General features: G+C 35.6%; 1 protein-coding gene across 1 annotated transcript; it reads right to left on the reverse strand.

Moving 5' to 3' along the window:
- Nucleotides 1–2,393: 2,393 nt before the first annotated feature.
- On the reverse strand, nucleotides 2,394–9,983 carry LOC144451983 (DNA damage-inducible transcript 4-like protein). The gene is made up of 2 exons (XM_078142929.1): nucleotides 9,541–9,983; nucleotides 2,394–6,191 (listed from the first exon to the last, which is right to left on the reverse strand). The coding sequence occupies exons 1-2, from the start codon at nucleotides 9,734–9,736 to the stop codon at nucleotides 5,746–5,748; spliced, it is 642 nt and encodes a 213-aa protein (XP_077999055.1). The 5' UTR covers nucleotides 9,737–9,983; the 3' UTR covers nucleotides 2,394–5,745.
- Nucleotides 9,984–18,956: the final 8,973 nt, after the last annotated feature.

Consider the following 18,956-nt stretch of genomic DNA (forward strand, 5'->3'; position numbering starts at 1 on the left):
TGTTATCTTTTTTCAATCAAAGCAAATTTAAATTTGTCATAATACTAATATATACCATGTGATAATTCTCTCCTCATTATTTTAAAGTCTGACCAAAAATTGAAATAAATGATACTGTTTTAATGTTACAAATAAACATGCTTATTTTATCAAATTTATTAAAACAATATAAAATGACACTTGGCATAAACAACTGTCTACTGGATCACTGCATCATTTCATTTATACTGGACAATGTATTATTTAATAATCTTAATGTCAAGTGATGAAGTAGTATATGTGTTTCTGATTTAGTAAAACCACTCTGATATCATATACTGCTGAGATTACAACCTAGAAACATCTATATGAAGAATCAGAATAAAATCTCAAGTTTTATTAAGTTTTAAAAATATTTTGTAAATAATTTACAAAACGTAGGTCTTCATCTATTGGTAAACATATTTGTGTATAAGACTTAAGTACACATGATGGCAAGAGCATACAACAAACATCAGTGTGTTGGAGAAAGTCCATAACCTGAAAATCGTAGTTAACATCATACTAAAGAAGAAACTTGAGTATTTTATGCATATTGCAAGAAAAGACGGAGGAAATCTTGAGAAGCTGGTAGAGGAAGGCCCGAGGTGGATTGACAACATTCAAGCACTTAAAAGAAGAAGTCTACATGAGCTGATGATGACCACGCTGGGCAGAGATGCTTGGAGGGAATTCGTTTCTCAGACAACCACGGGATGGCTGATGTCCTAATGGACTAAAGAGAGAGAGTACACATGATATGGCATGATAAATCCAGTGAAATTGATTTTAGGGTCCGCATCCTAAATTAGCCCCCACCCCACATGATTATGATTTCAACCTGTTACTGTACTGTACTGTACTGTACTGTACTGTACTGTACTGTACTGTTCTGTACTGTACTGTACTGTACTGTACTGTACTGCACTGCAATGCACTGCACTGCACTGTACTGTACTGTACTGTACTGTACTGTACTGTACTGTACTGTACTGTACTGTACTGTACTGTACTGTACTGTACTGTATACAGATAAAATCAACCTCCTGATTACTGATATTTTAGAAATTTGCTGTGAACACATTGTTTGATGTTTGAAAAAAATGACACTCCAGTTGTAGCTAGTGTTATACCTGTTGGTAGGAAATTTCAAAAGTCATCAGTACATCACATATGCAAATTATAAGAAAAATAAAAGATTGTATTGTTTGGCCACAAGGGGTGCTATTCAAGAGTAGGCTTTTGACGTGAGTGTGGGCCAGGTCTAGTCACATACTCTGAAAATTATCCTTTCTCAACATTTTATTGCAGATACTGATAATGTAAACTTGGTTAATGCAAATTATTCTGCTTTTTCATTTTTGGTTCATGTAGTTCACCAATGTGGTATACCAATTTCATTGACTTGTTTTCATTAACTCCTTGTGTTGCCATGTATTTAGTACATGTAAAATTAGAACACAAAAATTGATTTTCACTACTCTAATAATCTATAATGTTTATTAAAAACCACAAATTAGATTATGAGATACTGAACATTGCATTGTAGATGGGTAGAAAGTAAGGTTATATAGTGCGCCCTCACTAGGTGTAATTTGTTGATTTACTTCGTTTATAGATAGATATGTTTGGCTACAGATCCCTTGGTAGAGGGCCTATGGTTTGGCTTTTGAGTTTTTTAAAAATATTGATGTTAAAATTGGAAACTCTGACTCCAACAAGTGAAAAATGACTCGATTTATATCAAGATTTTTAATTGTGATAGCACAGATCATTGAATATTAATATATAATAGCATGTAGCTTGCTCCGACGTGGACAAGGGGGCCTCAGTGTATGTCATTTACTACATTTACCTAGACTAGTTCAACTACGAAATGTTCTGGCCAAAGGTAAAGATAAAACAATAGAAACTGTTAAATAGGGAGCACTGAGTGACTACTTCACTTTATACTCTTGCACAAACATGAGGGGGTGTATTAAGAGCAGAGTCCAATCATCACCCACGTAAACAAGGTGGTGTGGGGAATGCAGATATAGGCTACTTCACTCACATAAATATGAGGGGGCGTACGTACATACATATACTTAGCTTATCTGTAGACTTGAGAACGGCTACTGCTACATGCTAAAATATTCCACTATCTTAACTGACAATTTGAATTTTGGAATTTTCTCTACGTTCCCTTTGAGCAAAAATTCCAAAATTAAAATTGTCAGTTAGGATAGTGGAATATCGTAGTGTGTAGCAGTAGCCGTTCTCAAGCCCTTCCATTCATAACCCACATAAACAGGACAGGGGAGGGGTTATTGAGGGTACCTAATTCTCTCAATCACTCACACAAACACGTCAAAGTTTTGAGTCAAGACAAAAAATTTGACTTTTAAAGCACCTTTTATTTTTTCTCTTTTTCAGTGACCTAATAAGTATAACTAAATACAACAAAATGTCTTCAAAGTTTATGATCACATGAAAAATGTATCTCCACATGACAAAATCCATTTATTAGTGACTGTATCGACATGTGCACAAAAATAAATTTTCCCAACACAAACTGTAACGAAATTTAAAGACTTGAGTGCCTGTAGTCTGTGTATGACAAATTACACAAAAATGAAAACGTAATGTTTTCACTTGATGGATCAAACTTGGTAGGCAAAACAAATCAACACAGTATTAAGGGGACATGAATTAACTTAACCCCCTAAGCAAGTTAACAAATGCTATGTTGTTGGCACTGTTCACCCAACTACAGTCTTGTCAATATAAAGTAGCCAGTCTTCTGGAATTGTCAACTTTATTATAAAAGGAAATTAAGCTGATTATTTGTGCAGCTGCTGCTTTTTCAGTCTGATATATTTTTGTTGTTGTTCTATCAACATTTCAAGGTTTTTAAGTGTAAATGAAGTTCAATACAAAAACAAATTGTCATCACATGTGTTACTGAAATCATACAAAATTCACATATTCATGATTAACCTAAACCAAATCGAAAAGAAATCATATTAGATGCGGTAAGTTTCATTAGTCTGATATGGTGAATTCCTTATTTCCTTCAACTTTGCCCTGAGAAAAGGAATATGATAGTGCCAGTGACGTAAGTTCCTTTACAATAATGAAATTCATAAGGCTAATAATACTGAACCTTTGGATTATATTTCTAAGAAAAGACAGAAGTGTTATCAAATCTGTTTCTGTCATACTTAAACCAGCTTCAACCAATCTTAATACTTCTCCATTATCTGATGAGGAAATGTCCTTACAGACACCCCTTTAACCATTATTTCAGACAAATATTTAGTAAATATTGGCAGTTTTTTTAAAAGCTTTTGCACAACATTGTATAAAATGGCAATAATCAGCAAATTAATATATTGATGCATAAACACAAAACTGCATGACCACAAAACTGTAACATCATAATGTTGACTTTTTAAATTCAAATTGTGTTTACTTAATTTTAGTAGTTTTTCACCATTAAATTTGAGTTATCAATGATTATATCTTTTAATTATTCAATGTCCTAATTTTGATCTCAGCCATTTTTTTTGTCTTTTATTCATATACAGTCTATATAGTGGTTACTTGAATACATAAAGCATAGAATTCTGAGTTGTCAATAATAACATAGGCAAGGGAAAAAAGCACTCTTGCATTGCCACTATTAAAGAGATCCTTCAGGGAAAATACTGTTTTTTTTCCATCAAAAACAAGCACAAATTTGGTACTGGCATCAAAGTGGCACAATTGGGTACTAGCATGAGAAATAAGCTCTCTTGTTACGACACAAAGTGGTACAAAATGTAGCATACTGAACTTGGACTTGAATTAAACTGTACACATGGAAAATGTGCATTGTTGTTTTGACAAAAACAGAAAATGTAGCCTGTCTGACTTGGACTTTGGTATGATATTGCATTTATACATATTGCTGTGTGTTTATCAACCGCCACTTTACAAATTTTATCTCAATAGACAACTATAATCAGCTGCATCTTTTAGTTCATACATCGCATAGCCACATTTATAGATAAAGGTCTCCATACCACACCCTTGTTTATTTAAACTAATGAAAACCCCCAAAACAATCTAATGATTAATTTTGTTTTTTGGTTGAGGTCATGGCCAAATACAATAATGACTTCAGTTCTTGTTTTGATCATAGACACTCCACCAATGTTGGAGGGTTTATGTTAAGATCTATTCAATACTGCATTAAGTCACAACCCGGCAAAATTTCACACCTGTGGAAGTACTGTTCAACAGCCTAGTAACTACAAGATACATTCAGGGAGTCATTAATCTGCTTTCTCCCAAGGAGGTACTATTTGTAAACAAGTAAGTTATATTCAGGAGAAAGAGGACTAAACATCCAAAAATTACCTAGTGTTAAGAACATGATGCCCATCCTTGTGATAATTTTAATAAACTTGGAATGCTAACTAAATAATCCCCATTCAAGATTACCCACTTTCTATATTCTACAATGAAATAAAACTATTTTACTATTTTCTATGTTTTTAGTTAGTACTTGGTGTAAATGCAGACCTATTTTGTTGAAAACATAGCTTCAATACTAGGTAGATTGTAAATGAAAAACAATACTAACATTCTCGAGGACAGAAATACACAAAAGAGAGAAAGAAAGCATGTGACAATTAACTTATAAGTTTTAAACACAGACCCAAGATAATGTCACTTCTAAATTGTACATAAGAAATAACTTTACAATTTGAATAATTCACATTGGTTGTTTCTTAGTTGCTACAATTGCTGTCTAAAAAATGATAATTGACAAATCTTTGCTTGAAGGCACCCACTCAGAATCATACAATACTACACACATATACTCTAGAAGTACTGTTCAAAAGCTAGCCTGAAGGGTCCAGTGGTTGTTACCACTTTGTATGTAATATGCTCACCATGCCTGGTTACATAAGCAGATCAACTGGTTACATACTGATGACATAAGTGGACCAAAGACTGGACCTTTCAGACTAGTCAAGAGCCTGATGAAAATACCAGATATGTTTGAGTTGCAATTTTACTTAGCATTTCTGAAAAGCTAACATCAAAATTAACCAATATCAAGAAGCCATGTCCTAATACTATAGTACATGTACTTGCTGACACTTTTACCCGAAATAACGTTTTTCTGAAAAGTATTGTCTATCATGTTCACAGATTCAAATTTATTTCAGATAACACAAACTAAGTTCTATGTAATATATAGTTGACATTCTAGTCAATTAATTTATCTTAAACATTGCACATTGATGTTAGAAATACCAAATTTAGATCTGTGAACATGAATTATGGTTACAAAGTGTAACACTCTTTGATATAGAAAGAGTACCCCAGTAAGGATAAGTTGGTACTCAACAATTATGCGGTGGTAGGACAAATATAACTTACAATGTTATTGCTAGACTATAAGATACGTTGTGTTGTGCCGCCCTCACTTGCCTCTTCTCTCCCAGAGAGAGGTTTACTGATGTCTGAGCGTCACAGCATAACTTTCTTACTCAGAGCAAATAATTCCTTCCTACAAACACATGTTCAATTAAATGGAAATAATTATATAAAGACAATACTAGTAACAAAAGTTTCAATGTCATAGAAAAATATAATCTCTTTCCTCTGTAAAATGAGTTTCTCTTCACACTGTTACAGCCTTTTATATTGGTACATGCTGCATACACACTAACAACCATATGTACTTGGTTATTATTCTTCCTGCAAATGATGTGATCTGTACAGTTTATTCTTAACCAGCTTGAATCCAGGACTTACTCGTATTGAGTCATGTTTGGACAACTGAAAGCAAGTTGGAAACGAAATGTTGAATATTGAATGACTGACCCTTGACAATTCAAGATACATTTCAAAGGTTGTAATAGTACATGGATCTACGACCACTTTTCCCAGTTTTCTTGTTAAACCTCCATCCTGCATTGTTATAAAGATGGTAGATCCACGTATTCCACAGGGTTCTAATTTTGACATTCGCAGCATATCTTGAGCTATCCGGAGAGTCAAATCGAATGGTATCAATACTTCACAATCTAACTTGTCTTTGGCGTTACGTAGAGCCTCAAAGATACGTTTAGAGAGTGCTTGACATGTCTCTTTTTCTTCAGGATCTTCAAAAGTACCATAACTGTTTTTGTTTTCTGAAAGATATGAAATAAACAACAACTTGTAAATTCTACAATGTAATGGTCTGTTTCATAAAATTTACATAATAGCAACCATGACACAGTTTTCACTAGTGACTGAAAAACAAATTTTAAAAAATTTGTAGTAGTGACTGAAAAACAAATTTTAAAAACAAAATACATAGAATCATAATGGCTTGTTGATTCAATCTCAGACTTTGCTGGGTGTTTGAGGGTGAAAAATTCATAAGGACCCTGACTAATTTCTAACATGAAGTAAGTTGTTTTTCTGACTGAGCAAACATCCCTAAAACAGACATAGAACTATATTCACAAAGTTAAATACTCCTTGACTAGTAGTCAAGGGTTTATCCATACAGATCTGGAACTATAATCACAATATTTGTAGTCCAGGATTTGTCCCTACAGATCTGGAACTATAATCCCAATATTTGTAGTCCAGGATTTGTCCCTACAGCACTTTTTATGACCTTTCCAACACATATGGATTACACATTTACATACAATACACCTGAACTCAGATTGAACTTGTCAAGGATGTAGTATTGATAGAGGATTACAATAATGTTCATTGATATACACCTATGACCTGTTTGCTGACAATAACATACTGTGAGATGAAATTGAGATGAAGGGTATACTATGGGAATCTATAGAGCATTGTTTGATTGAAGGACTTAAATAGTGTTTTGTGGGGAATTACCAAAAAAACACCCCCATTGGCATCACTATATTTTCCAGAAAGGAAGGTTGAAATCAAGCCAGGCCTTTTGGAAACAATTGTACAAAAGAAAAGCACATTGAACTAACATGTTACACGACTGATAACCATTAGTTTTGTAATATTATATCTTATAGCACTATACATCAATACTAATTAAAACACACCCCTTCCTTGTTTCCTCTATAGGAAATACGCTCTGGATTGCAAGAACATGGTTTCATATGTAATATCAGAGGTTTGTCAATCAATGAAACAGAAATGACAAAACATTTATAATATGAAGCATTTTAAAATCACTCACATACCAATCAAATTACTAAATTAAGGGCTGTACTTTTCATTTTCAATGGTCGGTTATTTCCTAGGTTCAACAAATGTGTTGAAACTTCAAATGTGGCCTCAATTTAAAACAAGACTTTAAGGTGACAAAGTCTGGAATTCTGATATCTCTGTTTAATTTCAAATCTTGGGGTTGGGAGAATTATACAGGAGAAATTAAAAATACATGCATTTGATTTTTTTAATGAGAAATAAAAAACTGAGAAATTGGAGTGGGAGGAATATTTATTGCAATTACATTATCGCTATTAGATTACAATTGTTCTTGTGTATTGTGACTTTTTGAACTCAGATAAAATGTCATTGGATATTTTTGGATATGATTTCACAAGAGCAGTGTATTTGTATATCTACATAAGTTTATCGAAATGTGAAATATTGTTGACAATTTAGAGACACACTTGACTCTGTACCCTGTGCATTGTTTCAAAGAGACAACTAATTATCAGCTTAGCTTAGCTCAGATTTGGTTGTTTTTTTGCAACTTATGAGGTGATGAATAAATCTACTCTGTTTTTAACCACTCAGCCATGCATAATGCGGTTACAGCATTGATATTCCGCGTGAACAAACAGTCATCCATCATGCATTGTGTCCCGACAAGAACTTCGATTGTATGCAAAATAGCGTCAAGGTAATAAACACGTGTGCCTTATGGGTCAAGGGGTTAATAACCTCACGGGGGTACGGAAATGGCGAATCCAAGAGGAATGGACGTGTAAATTTTAATGTTTGCTACGAAATGAATATTACTCATGCTCACAATACTAGTCTTTTGTCTTCTTCTGTGTCTTGTGTAACGTTTCATTGGTGGTAGGAAAATTGACCACTTCGTTCTCCACTGTGATCATGTGACAAAATTTTATGGAAAATTTTCGTACATGTACACGCTCGCAATGTTGCTAATGTGCTAATAAGATTTTTATCGAGCTCAGCCAGACAAATCTGTTTTGTCAGAGCCAGGCGACTTTATGTTTACTGGCTTCAACTGTTCATTAAAACTTTTAAAAGTATAGCTATACCTTCTAGTTTACTAGAGCGTATAAAACGGTATATTGATACATAATCAGGAATCCTGTGATACTTTCCTTTGAAAAACAATCTAACCAATATGTGTCCCGGCCCATGTACTTTAGTTTCACTGCCTTCAGTAATAGTTTCACTTGTGTCTCGAGTACTGCACGAAAGATTGTACATGCGTTCTGCAATTGTTACATCCGCAACTCGGGGATATATGTCCCGTTTCGCGAATCTTTGATAGCATTTCCCCAACCCATTCATGATTTCGCAACCGCCACTTGCTCCCACTCATATTCTTGTGCGTGTGATTCATGAACAGCCACCAACGCAATGAATGGAATATGCAACCTCTTGCATGTAACACGGGGACATTTCACCTTGACCGTTCTTTGACACCCTAAAAAGTTCAGTGGGACAACTGATTAGTGGGTTCACATAGCCTAGTTGCAGTAATTGTAGAGTATATTGTGATTTTTAGTTTTTTCTTCTGTTTTTGTGATTTTTTCGTTCTGACGGTTTAACCATAGACCCTCCTCCACCAACCAGAAAAAGACATAACGAAAAAAAAAGCGCAAGAAATGGGAGAAAACCTCAAAATCACAACAAATGCAATAATTATTGCAGCTAGCTACAAATAGCCTGGGCGTAACTACCCTGAAAAACTAATTTTGTTCGATACTAGAGCTATCGAAAACGGAACATTAAAAACTCAGATGGTTCAACGTTCAGTTTGTTACAATGTAATCACGTAGGGTTGCTGGAGGGAAAACTCGATATTGTGTCGTACACTAAATGTCATAGCATAGCCGGCTGAAATATTGTTTGCTTTTTTCCCATTTTCGTTGCCATATTCAATCGCAAAAAAAATATTAAAGCATCTAGGTTTCCGAGGGCTGAACTTGGAGACTTATAACATGTAAAATTTCGCAAACGAATGCAATCGGAATTCACTTTTACCCCGGACTTTTACATGTCCGGGCGAACGTCTACTATACCGTACGTACGGTTTAGTCTTACGCTGACCCTCGCGTTCGGCCGCGGAGCACAGTCTCTACACTGCTAGCTCTCACTCAGCTTTTGATACACTCTCTGCCATTTGACTACACGGTGATCGCACTTACTATAGGAATTATTAAGCTACTAATAAACTTGTGAAACTGTCGAAAGATTTGAAATACGTATAAATTGGCTCTAAACAAGTACTGTTCACACGTTTGCAAATCGAACGTTAACAATGAATGAGAATGAGTTTCTCCTTACCTTCTGATTTCAACCCAACTTTCCCGAGCTCTGCTGTTTCAATCACTGAAGTTCGATATATTGGTTTGGGGGGACCAAGGATCATTTCGGCTATCTTTTCAATAATTCTGCGCCATGAATCGGCGACATCGAGTGATTGGGAATTGGCATTCCCAGCTGATCCAAGCATGGTTCGTGTGTCTGTTGGCCCTGTCATTCTGAAACAATCACGATCAGCTGTTCGCGAGTGACTGCGTGAAAAGACGACTCTTTTTAGCTCCAAATGACAATGTTCTTAACCCTTTCCTGGTTCTGAGAGTAGAGATTCCTTTCCCTTAGTCTGAGTGATGTCTAAAATTCACGACTGGAGAGATTTTTGGGAGATTCCCTCACAAAGAACTCTGCCAGCCAGACACGTCAGTCGTGATGAAATAGCTACCCCAGACACGAATCAACTGCGATCAGCTGTTTGCCAGTACAGAATTTAAATAAGATCATTATCGTGCCCTCATTAGCATAATTAATTCCTTATAAGGCATATGGCGTCAGCTCGAAGCCAATCGTTTCGTCGAAAGTGGAGGGTGTGTGTTTCATTGTAAATGCGTAATATTAGAGGAACCCCCTCATACGCAGGCAGTAACCTTTGTCCTCAGCGAGTTGCTGTGTCTCTGACCTCCATCGAGGCGGTCAGAGACCGAATACCCGATGATACGTGTATATTTCAGCATACTGTTTACCAGACAAGGCCAGGCTGTTCGGATCAATCGCGTAAACAGGTTGATGTCGACTGACGAACGTAAACAAGTTATTTTCAATCATTGGAAAATAAAATATTCATACATACAAACAAGTTTTTAAAAAAGCTTGCATTATTGTTTTCGTAACCAATTATTAATTCATATTAAAAAAAATTTTTTAGCTCTAGGTTCGCTGATTATACCTGATTTTTTTCTTTTCCCTGTGAAACATGAACAAACATCTGTTTCGAACGATGTATGAAATCCGTCACTATTCGCGACAAACCTCAAACTTATTTGGTTTTATCATACGATCAATTGACAAAAAAAGTAAAAAGAAGGATTTGCCTGTGATGTGATTCCTAGTATCTGCAACGCGTGATTTATTCAAAATTTTAGAATGCTGTAGAGAGTTTTTATTTCATTTTATTGTTTTATACAGTATCATCTGTGTAAGTTGCTATAATCTCGTATGTAGACAACGTGCGCATTTTTGTGCATCTAAAATATGTAACAACGATATTGATGAGTCTCCAGTTATGATTTCAGAGTATAGGTCATTACCTCAGTCTGTGTGTAGTGTACGTGTGTGTGTGTGTGTGGGGGGGGGGGGGCTACACGGTCACAATAGGATACTGTGTTACGTCTTACTTGCCTGTGGTTACGTGTAGGTTCGGGCATGGTTCGGGTAAATTTCCTGTTTGCTTGATAGTTACAACAATGGAGGTATACAACGATCACGTATGCACGTATTGTTTGGAAATTTATTGCACATGCACATTTCTTGGAGGTAATATATCACCTTTGCTCCTTGTCTATCAGTGTCATCGTATCCAGGTAGGTGCCCTAAATACTGTTGTTGACTCTGTCCAAAACACAGAAGGCAGAGTGCCCTCGGAGGTATTAACCTCCAGACAATTACTTGTCTATACTCCAAGAGGACTTATATATTATAAACAATAGGCCTAATGGGTGAAAGAGCAACATACTCATATGCACCCACTTTAGTACCTTGATATATGTCACGTGATATCATGTGATAAAATTAGGCCACTCACTATAGAATAGTAAAAATAGACACCTGATCTATTTTTGTTTTTTGTTTTATAGGCAAAGGTGATAAATATTCTTCAAGTTTTGATTATTTCTTTCAAAACTTAAACACTGCAAATTAATACTAGTTAAACAAGGTTTTTGCATTTTATCAGCAAAATATCAAAAAAGTGTCAGAAAGTAAAAACCTAAAATAGATCAGAAGAAACTTTATCTTTCAACAATGTTACATTTGTAGATTTTTGGAAACTCAAGCTTTTTTTTATATTCCACATCAAAGACCCTTACATCACTATCATGACATAGTCATCTGTTTTCAAAAAAAAATATTGCGGAGTAGAGTTTCATGATTGTTTACTAGTACTGTCAGAAAAAACAATATCGTTTAAAATTCCTGTTAACTTTTGTTAGCGTATATATCACTAGTCTACAGGATAATGCTAACGTGGTAAGTGGAGGTGTAAATCGTAACGATACCGTATACGAACTATACTAATAATATCACAGTGCTTCTCTTCATTATATTAGGACCATCAGACACCATGTAGGCAGTGATCATGGAAGTACTCGACTTGACTAATGCCACTTTCAAGTCTTTTCCTTCTCTGTGGCTAACATCCAGTCGACTTGTGATACTTGTCGTGTCTACAAGTTACTGTCTCAAGGAGTTCTCTATGCCAATTTCTGTGCATCATGAATAACCAAGGCATTTATGACTTCGACATCTATAGGTATCTATCTATTCCTCGAATATGACGGAAATATATATATCGTAATAATACTGCTTAATATTGCTTTGATTATTCATAGATGTCTATGGATTATTGCATTATTGTTACCAAGTGTAAAAACCTTGGCATGGTCACAGATAAGTAACACGTGTTACTTATCTGTGGCTTGGTGTAGACTCAGATTATTTTTAAATGGTCTGAGGCTCAGTCTGAGCATGGATGTATTAGTGATACATCTATGGTCTAAAGTGTAGAGAGGTCCTTGGGATAACACCACGGTATATAAGACCATACTAGGACCTGGTCCATCCATTATAAGACCAAGACAAGTCTCTAGGCTAGCTAATACTAGTTCAGAGACGAAATATGGTGTTTGTACCTTGAATCAATCTACTAATATATCGATAAAGTGTTAATGTATGATGGACAAGTGTACCAAATTAGACCCCCTTTCATACTGAAATCTTGTTTGCTTAGTTAGAACGTCAAATTAAACATTACACATGTAGGTGTGAACACCTCCATAGTAACACTTTTGACCAATCCACATCTCCATATAGTAACACATTTGACTAATCAAGTCAGACTTTTGTTATACGACTCCCGCGTCTTTCTAGATGCTTCTTTTCCTTACTAAGTATTCAGCTAGACTGGTGGATTAATCATAGCTCAGACAAGTAATCATAGACGTTAATTAAAGTTTAGACAATAGAAGGGGTTTCAACTATTGTCAATCATTCAAGGTGTTACACGTAACCTTAGCAAGAACTAGAAATGGATGTTTTACAAGTTGTTCTGTGGTTCTTTGCATCACAGCCTGAGACAAGGAATCTGTAGTGGCATTTAGAAGTGTGTTCTTTTGTGTGAAAAGGGATCTGAGTGGGGTAATTGCAAACAGTCAGGTGAATATTAAGCCCCCCTGGGCCTTGGGAGACCATAGACAGTGGAGGGGAGACTAACTGGTGAAAATAAAAACATTGTTGAAGACATTTTCTTTGACAAAATAAAAAAAAATGAAGAACAAACTCAAAATATTTTAAGAAAATAAATCTCCCGAGGAGTCTAGTCTATGCTATAGGGGAAAGGTGATAACAAAAATCTCTACACGATTAAGAATTCTAGGGTAGTAGCCCAACCTCGACATGAAGACATACTCTGTATGTGTATGTACAGTGATCAATCAAATAACGAATTTACATGTACTATTATTGCATTTTGTAAACTTTGATATTTTTGCCAGTGAAAGGAGTAGAGAACTTGAATTTAGCAGAACCCTTCGAAATTCAAAAGGTAACGTATATGGCGAAGTGTTGTCAACTAATTTACATCACTGTCCCTCTTTGGCACCTGTCTGGAAATGTTTATTTCCCCATCGTGTAATGACATGCGTGGCAATATGTTCAACTTTCTAGACCGGATGGAGGGTACTAGGTGTGAATGTGACGAGTTCCATCATGTACAGTCTCAGACATCTAAAAGAGGTAGAGTGAACACGTGTTTTTTAGAAGGTGTAATTACCCAGACTAACGCATGGAGGTATGACTAACGCTAATCATGGAAGTATAACCCGTTATACCATGCGCTAATACACTATTTCCAGTGTTTTCCACTATCCTAAACTGACATTTTTTATTTTTTGAATTAAATCAAAATGTCGAAATAGTGGAAATAGTATAGTAGAGTTGGTCCTATACGTCTACAGGTAGGCTAATTCTGTGTACCTGTTTTTGAAACGTGTTTCTTTCATGATTCCAGGGACTTGTGTAAAGCAGTACTGCGATTATTGCAGCACTCAGCAAAGATATTTGCATATGTCAAGTTTCAGTCAACCTGTCTCGTGTCCTCAGTAATTTATTTAGTAGCAATAAGTCTAGCCATGCATTCGATAAAATCATATTAAAGTGTACAAATGGATTCAGTTTTCTATGTACCCTGGAATGTCCGCTCCAAGATTTATGGTTTTCACATATTATGTATGTTGTTGTAGTAGTAGTTGTTGTTGTTGTTGTTGTTGTTGTTGTTGTTGTTGTTGTTGTTTTGTTTCTCTGCGTTGTCTAGTAAACTTAAACATAATTATTTAAAAGTTTATCACGATGCAAATATCTATTTTCAAACTCGAAAAATTCGTAAACTTATTTTATTAAATTAATTAGTATATTTATTTAGTATTGTCTCTCAGGCTCTGTTCGAATTGTGCAATTAAGTTCTAGGCTAATTTTTGAATTTCGGTCGTAAACTGAGACATTCTCAGTCATTCAGAGAAGCATATGAAATGAACTTGAATCAATGAATGTAATCGAAACTTAAACTTGAACTTGTCCAAGGTCTATCATCACATGTGACGTTAATGCGTTCGGTCATGGACAGATATACGTCACACCATGGATCTGTTACATGTAATATTAGGACCCTAGTCTAGTTCCTATACAGTATGTGGTTGGAAACCACAGCTGGCATCCAGACTAAATAGATCCATATGGTCACACAGAGAAAGATGAAAAGAAAAAATGCACGTCAATTATTACAATCAAATTCACTGGTTGGCGTAGGTTGTGGTAATTTGACTTTCGACAAAGCTTTCATTTAGTCTAGCTGCTATAGACCTTCGGACTTTTATTTCTTCGACGACAAGCGACCGAAATTCGCGTTGTACTTTCAGGTGCAAAGCGAACTTCAGTCGCTTGCCATATCAAAAGAAAGTCCGAAGGTCTAGCACCAAGATTATATTTCATTTGACAATGCAGCGAGTGCACACACACTCCAAAGGCCTATTGTACTTTGAAAGGTCAGCTCAAGTTGAAAACCATTGAATGACACCGCATGTACAGTGCAGCATATGGTATATATAGAAACATATGTGCATATACCGGTGTTAGTAGACATATGTTGAATATATTCTGGTAGTTTTCAATTAATAGGTAAATTCACTAAATTCTCCGACATCTCCAAATTTTGGTCTGACGGTTAGTTAAAGATTCAGTAACGCACAAAGAGATCCCAAAAAATGACTAAGTACAAGATCTAACGTATAATACAGATGAACAACAGCACGAACTTGAACATGTACCAAGGCCATTAATAGTTTGCCCTTAGGAGCAAGATCAATTGATAGTTCAATGTGGGATAAAAACTAAGATCTTAGTACTTAGGCCCCCACACACATACATATTACACACTCCTTCTAACTTTAATATACAATTGGCCAAAATTGATAATTGTTTCAGACAGCAAAATCAGTTTGAAATCAAAATGTAGTAGTATGTAGTACAAATGTATTATGTATGAATATAAAGCCAGTATGTAGTACATATATTGACTGAGTGGGGATAGGATTCCGCTAAATACTATTTCTAGTAGTGAGAGAGACACTCGCACATTTCGCATTTATTTGGACTGTGAAGATTTTTATTCGATGAAAGCCTTTCACGAGACTTAAGTCGACGGGTGTCAGGACTCATCACAATTAGTGTTAGTTGGTTGATTATGGTAGTTCTCTTTTTGGAGGATTTGGTGGACCACCCCTATACGTAATTTATGTCCAGTCCCTTACTTCGGGATATTTAGCGTTCATGAACTGTATCAGGATCTCGGGACAGAACAGCATGGGCTCAGAAAAGTTCAGTGAAACTTTGACTAAACTCGTAAAATTATATCAATTACAATCCCTGGATAATTATTTTTGTCAGGCGATGTGACACCGGGGCCCGGGTCGCATAACGGTCAGTAAAGTTCAAATAGGTTGTTTGTCCGCGATTCACTCAACATGACTGAACAGACAGTCCTTTGACTGAACTATTCTAGCATATTGACGTATAATCGCCTTGACATGTCTACTGCGCAGTAACCGTCACAGAATTCTTCAACAACAACCATTCAGGTATTATAACGTAGGCGGGGTATTGTGATGTATGTATGTATGTATGTATGTATGTATGTATGTATGTATGTATGTATGTATGTATGTATGTATGTGTGTATGTGTGTATGTGTGTATGTGTGTGTGTGTGTGTGTGTGTGTGTGTGTGCGTGCGTGCGTGCGTGTGTGCGTGCGTGCGTGCGTGCGTGCGTGCGTGCGTGCGTGCGTGCGTGCGTGCGTGCGTGCGTGCATGCATGCATGCATGCATGCATGCATGCATGCATGTATGTATGTATGTATGTATGTATGTATGTCTAGATCTACAGATACATAGATCGGTTGTCATGGGCAAAGTAGAATATATTGATGTTTATATATATTTTATTAGATTGTTGCTCCTATTTACCCTGCCCCTATGCCCACCTGTAGAATGAGGAACTAACCAGACATTTTGATTCACTCGTCATTGGAAGGTTGGGCGTGTGAATTACAAATTGCATATATAACAATCTACCTTTACAAATCTTGACTTAGCTGCCAGGACAAAAGCGTATCTGTGTTTGAAAGATTTTGTCTTTTTCTCCTTTTCAAAGAAGAGTTATCAGACAGAATCAGAATTGAGTGTAAAATTAACGATGTAAAGGCTAGAAAGAAATGGAAAAGCTTTGTCGAAATTATAGCCTAAATTGTGATTTTCATTTATTTACCCTGTATTATTATGGCATGAAAATAAAAATCTACCTTTAAACATTTACGCTTTGAAAAGCTGAATTTAGGAATTACTGAGAAAATAGGTTCATGTTTAGGCTTTACAAAACAATACCAATCACATACACCGTACGTACGATAAAACATTACTTTTGATAACTTTCTACGTGTGCTTAAAATTATTGTTTTCAACTGATTTATAGAAAACAAATGTGATTACAGAAGAAAACGGATATCAAATCAATCCGTAGCTATTCGCAGCCATCATTAAAGACATTTCAAACTTTTCCAGAAAAGGTAATTAACAAAAACTCTTATGTGTCCTTTTTCCTTTAAATCAAACAATTTTAACAACATATCGTTTATATTCATTTTAGTGTTCACTGAGATTATCAAACAATCATATGTATTGAAGGAAAATGCCCTGTTAATGCTGGTTTTGCTTGATCACACTTTCTCTGATGTTAGAAAGGGTAAAACACACTTCTTCAATTTCAGAATATATATGTCTGTTTTCCCTTTTCATCATAATGGAGCGCAAACGCTTTCTTTGAGTTTACCGACACACCACAAAGAGGATATGGGTGGAGCATTGTCTCAATACTGTTTTTTTAGAAACGATCCACACCCATTTCCCTGCCAATCGGTTTGCTATGATTTTCTCCAATATTATTATTATTATTATTATTATTATTAGACTTTATTTAATCTCGATAGACTGTTGAGCCAGTGGCTCTTCTCACACAGTGTCGATATTGCAACATTCACGTTTAGAGGGAACAAGCAGAATTTACGGCGGGGGGGGGGGGGGCTAAGGAGAAGCATATACATAAAGTAGAACATGCCCCATGTGCCAGAAGATGGGCAACACTTTATCTTAAACTGTAAAATGTTCATGGACGAAAGAAAATCAGTATTAGCACACTTTAAAATATGGCCCCCAGATTTGACAGATGCAGAAAAATTCCTTAATATAATGAACAGTAAAAATGAGAATATAATTAAAGAAGTGGCTAAATACACATACACATGTTTCAAACTTAGAAAGTACAAACCAGCAAACCATGTATGGCAGGGTATTTTTATTTTGGTACATGTAAACGTGTAATTGTTTTGTGTTCTCAGCGAACATGGAATGGAATATGAATGTTAGTGCCTTTGATATCATAGAATGGCCCCTAATTTAAAGCAAAAACGTTCATTATACCTTTTTGTCACTTTCTTATTTCGAAAAAACAGAACGTATCTTAGTATTTGCCGTAAATAGCGACGGATTCAAATTAGTTTTACAATCTTTTATTTTGAAACTGTACAGTATACGCCCAATAAAATAATAGTAATATACAGGTGATACACCGTTGAGTGTAGATCTATAGCAGTGCCACCAACGATCATATCATACCGTATATATATTGAGTAGTTCGGAGGAACTGTAGAACTATCGAGAACATCGAAGGATAACGCTGCCCCATCAAATGCTTTGAGTGGAAACCTACCTTCGATAACCATCTTCATCATGCATTTGCTCTCGTCTTTGTGAAGGGACAATACACATTTAAAACTATACTGCGAACGGACAAGAGATCGGCACTTCAATCGATCCTAGTATGATCATCTGTCAGTGAGCATTGTCGCAAACCACGGCCTGTTTTACGGCAACGTTCATAACGCACCTATTTATTTCGAAATGTAGTGGTAGAAATAATAACTCTGGTTTACAAGAATGTCAGTGAGTTGTTATCAAAGTATATATACGTCATAACAAAAATAAGGAACTTTTTATTCAATAAAAGTGTGATTTATCAGTGGTCTTATTTCCTTTATTTCATTACATTTTACTGAATGCTAATCTTTCTTTCTGTCTCAGAGTCGAAAGTCGCTTTGGCACTAACTACGAGTGTAAACTCCTTATATAAACTCTGACCTTGTCAAGAAAATCTTTCATATTCACATATATCAATTGCAAACCAAAATTATAATGAACGAATATAACAACAAATAGAGTACAAAAGACATGTCTTGTTGTATCTTGTATATAATATTTATTCCGAATATAACAGGAACATAAACCTCAAATTAAGTCATCTAAATAAAGTGGGCACGTGAGACTTTTTACATGTATTCATCACGGCCACGTCATTATTACACATACCAAGCTGACGAAATACTCCAGAACAGTTACACAAACCCATTACCATGCATAAAGACAAGACGTGCCATGCCCCGTGTATACAAAGTAATACTAGTATTCAAAATGTATAGGTTCTACCTCTCAGATTGACCAGTTCTACTAAGCCAGCTACATCCATCGACACAACACTAAAACGATAGTCTAGTTCCAAACTGGTACAG

This window comes from Glandiceps talaboti, chromosome 22, assembly GCF_964340395.1.
Source record: "Glandiceps talaboti chromosome 22, keGlaTala1.1, whole genome shotgun sequence".
Taxonomy (NCBI): domain Eukaryota; kingdom Metazoa; phylum Hemichordata; class Enteropneusta; family Spengelidae; genus Glandiceps; species Glandiceps talaboti.

What these genes read in the sequence shown, in the direction of transcription:
- LOC144451983 (XM_078142929.1), bottom strand. Translation starts at nt 9,736, where the DNA reads ATGACAGGGCCAACAGACACACGAACCATGCTTGGATCAGCTGGGAAT. An exon ending in AGTTGGGTTGAAATCAGAAG is followed by an intron (nt 6,192 to 9,540) that starts GTAAGGAGAAAC and finishes CATATCTTTCAG; the next exon opens with AAAACAAAAACAGTTATGGT.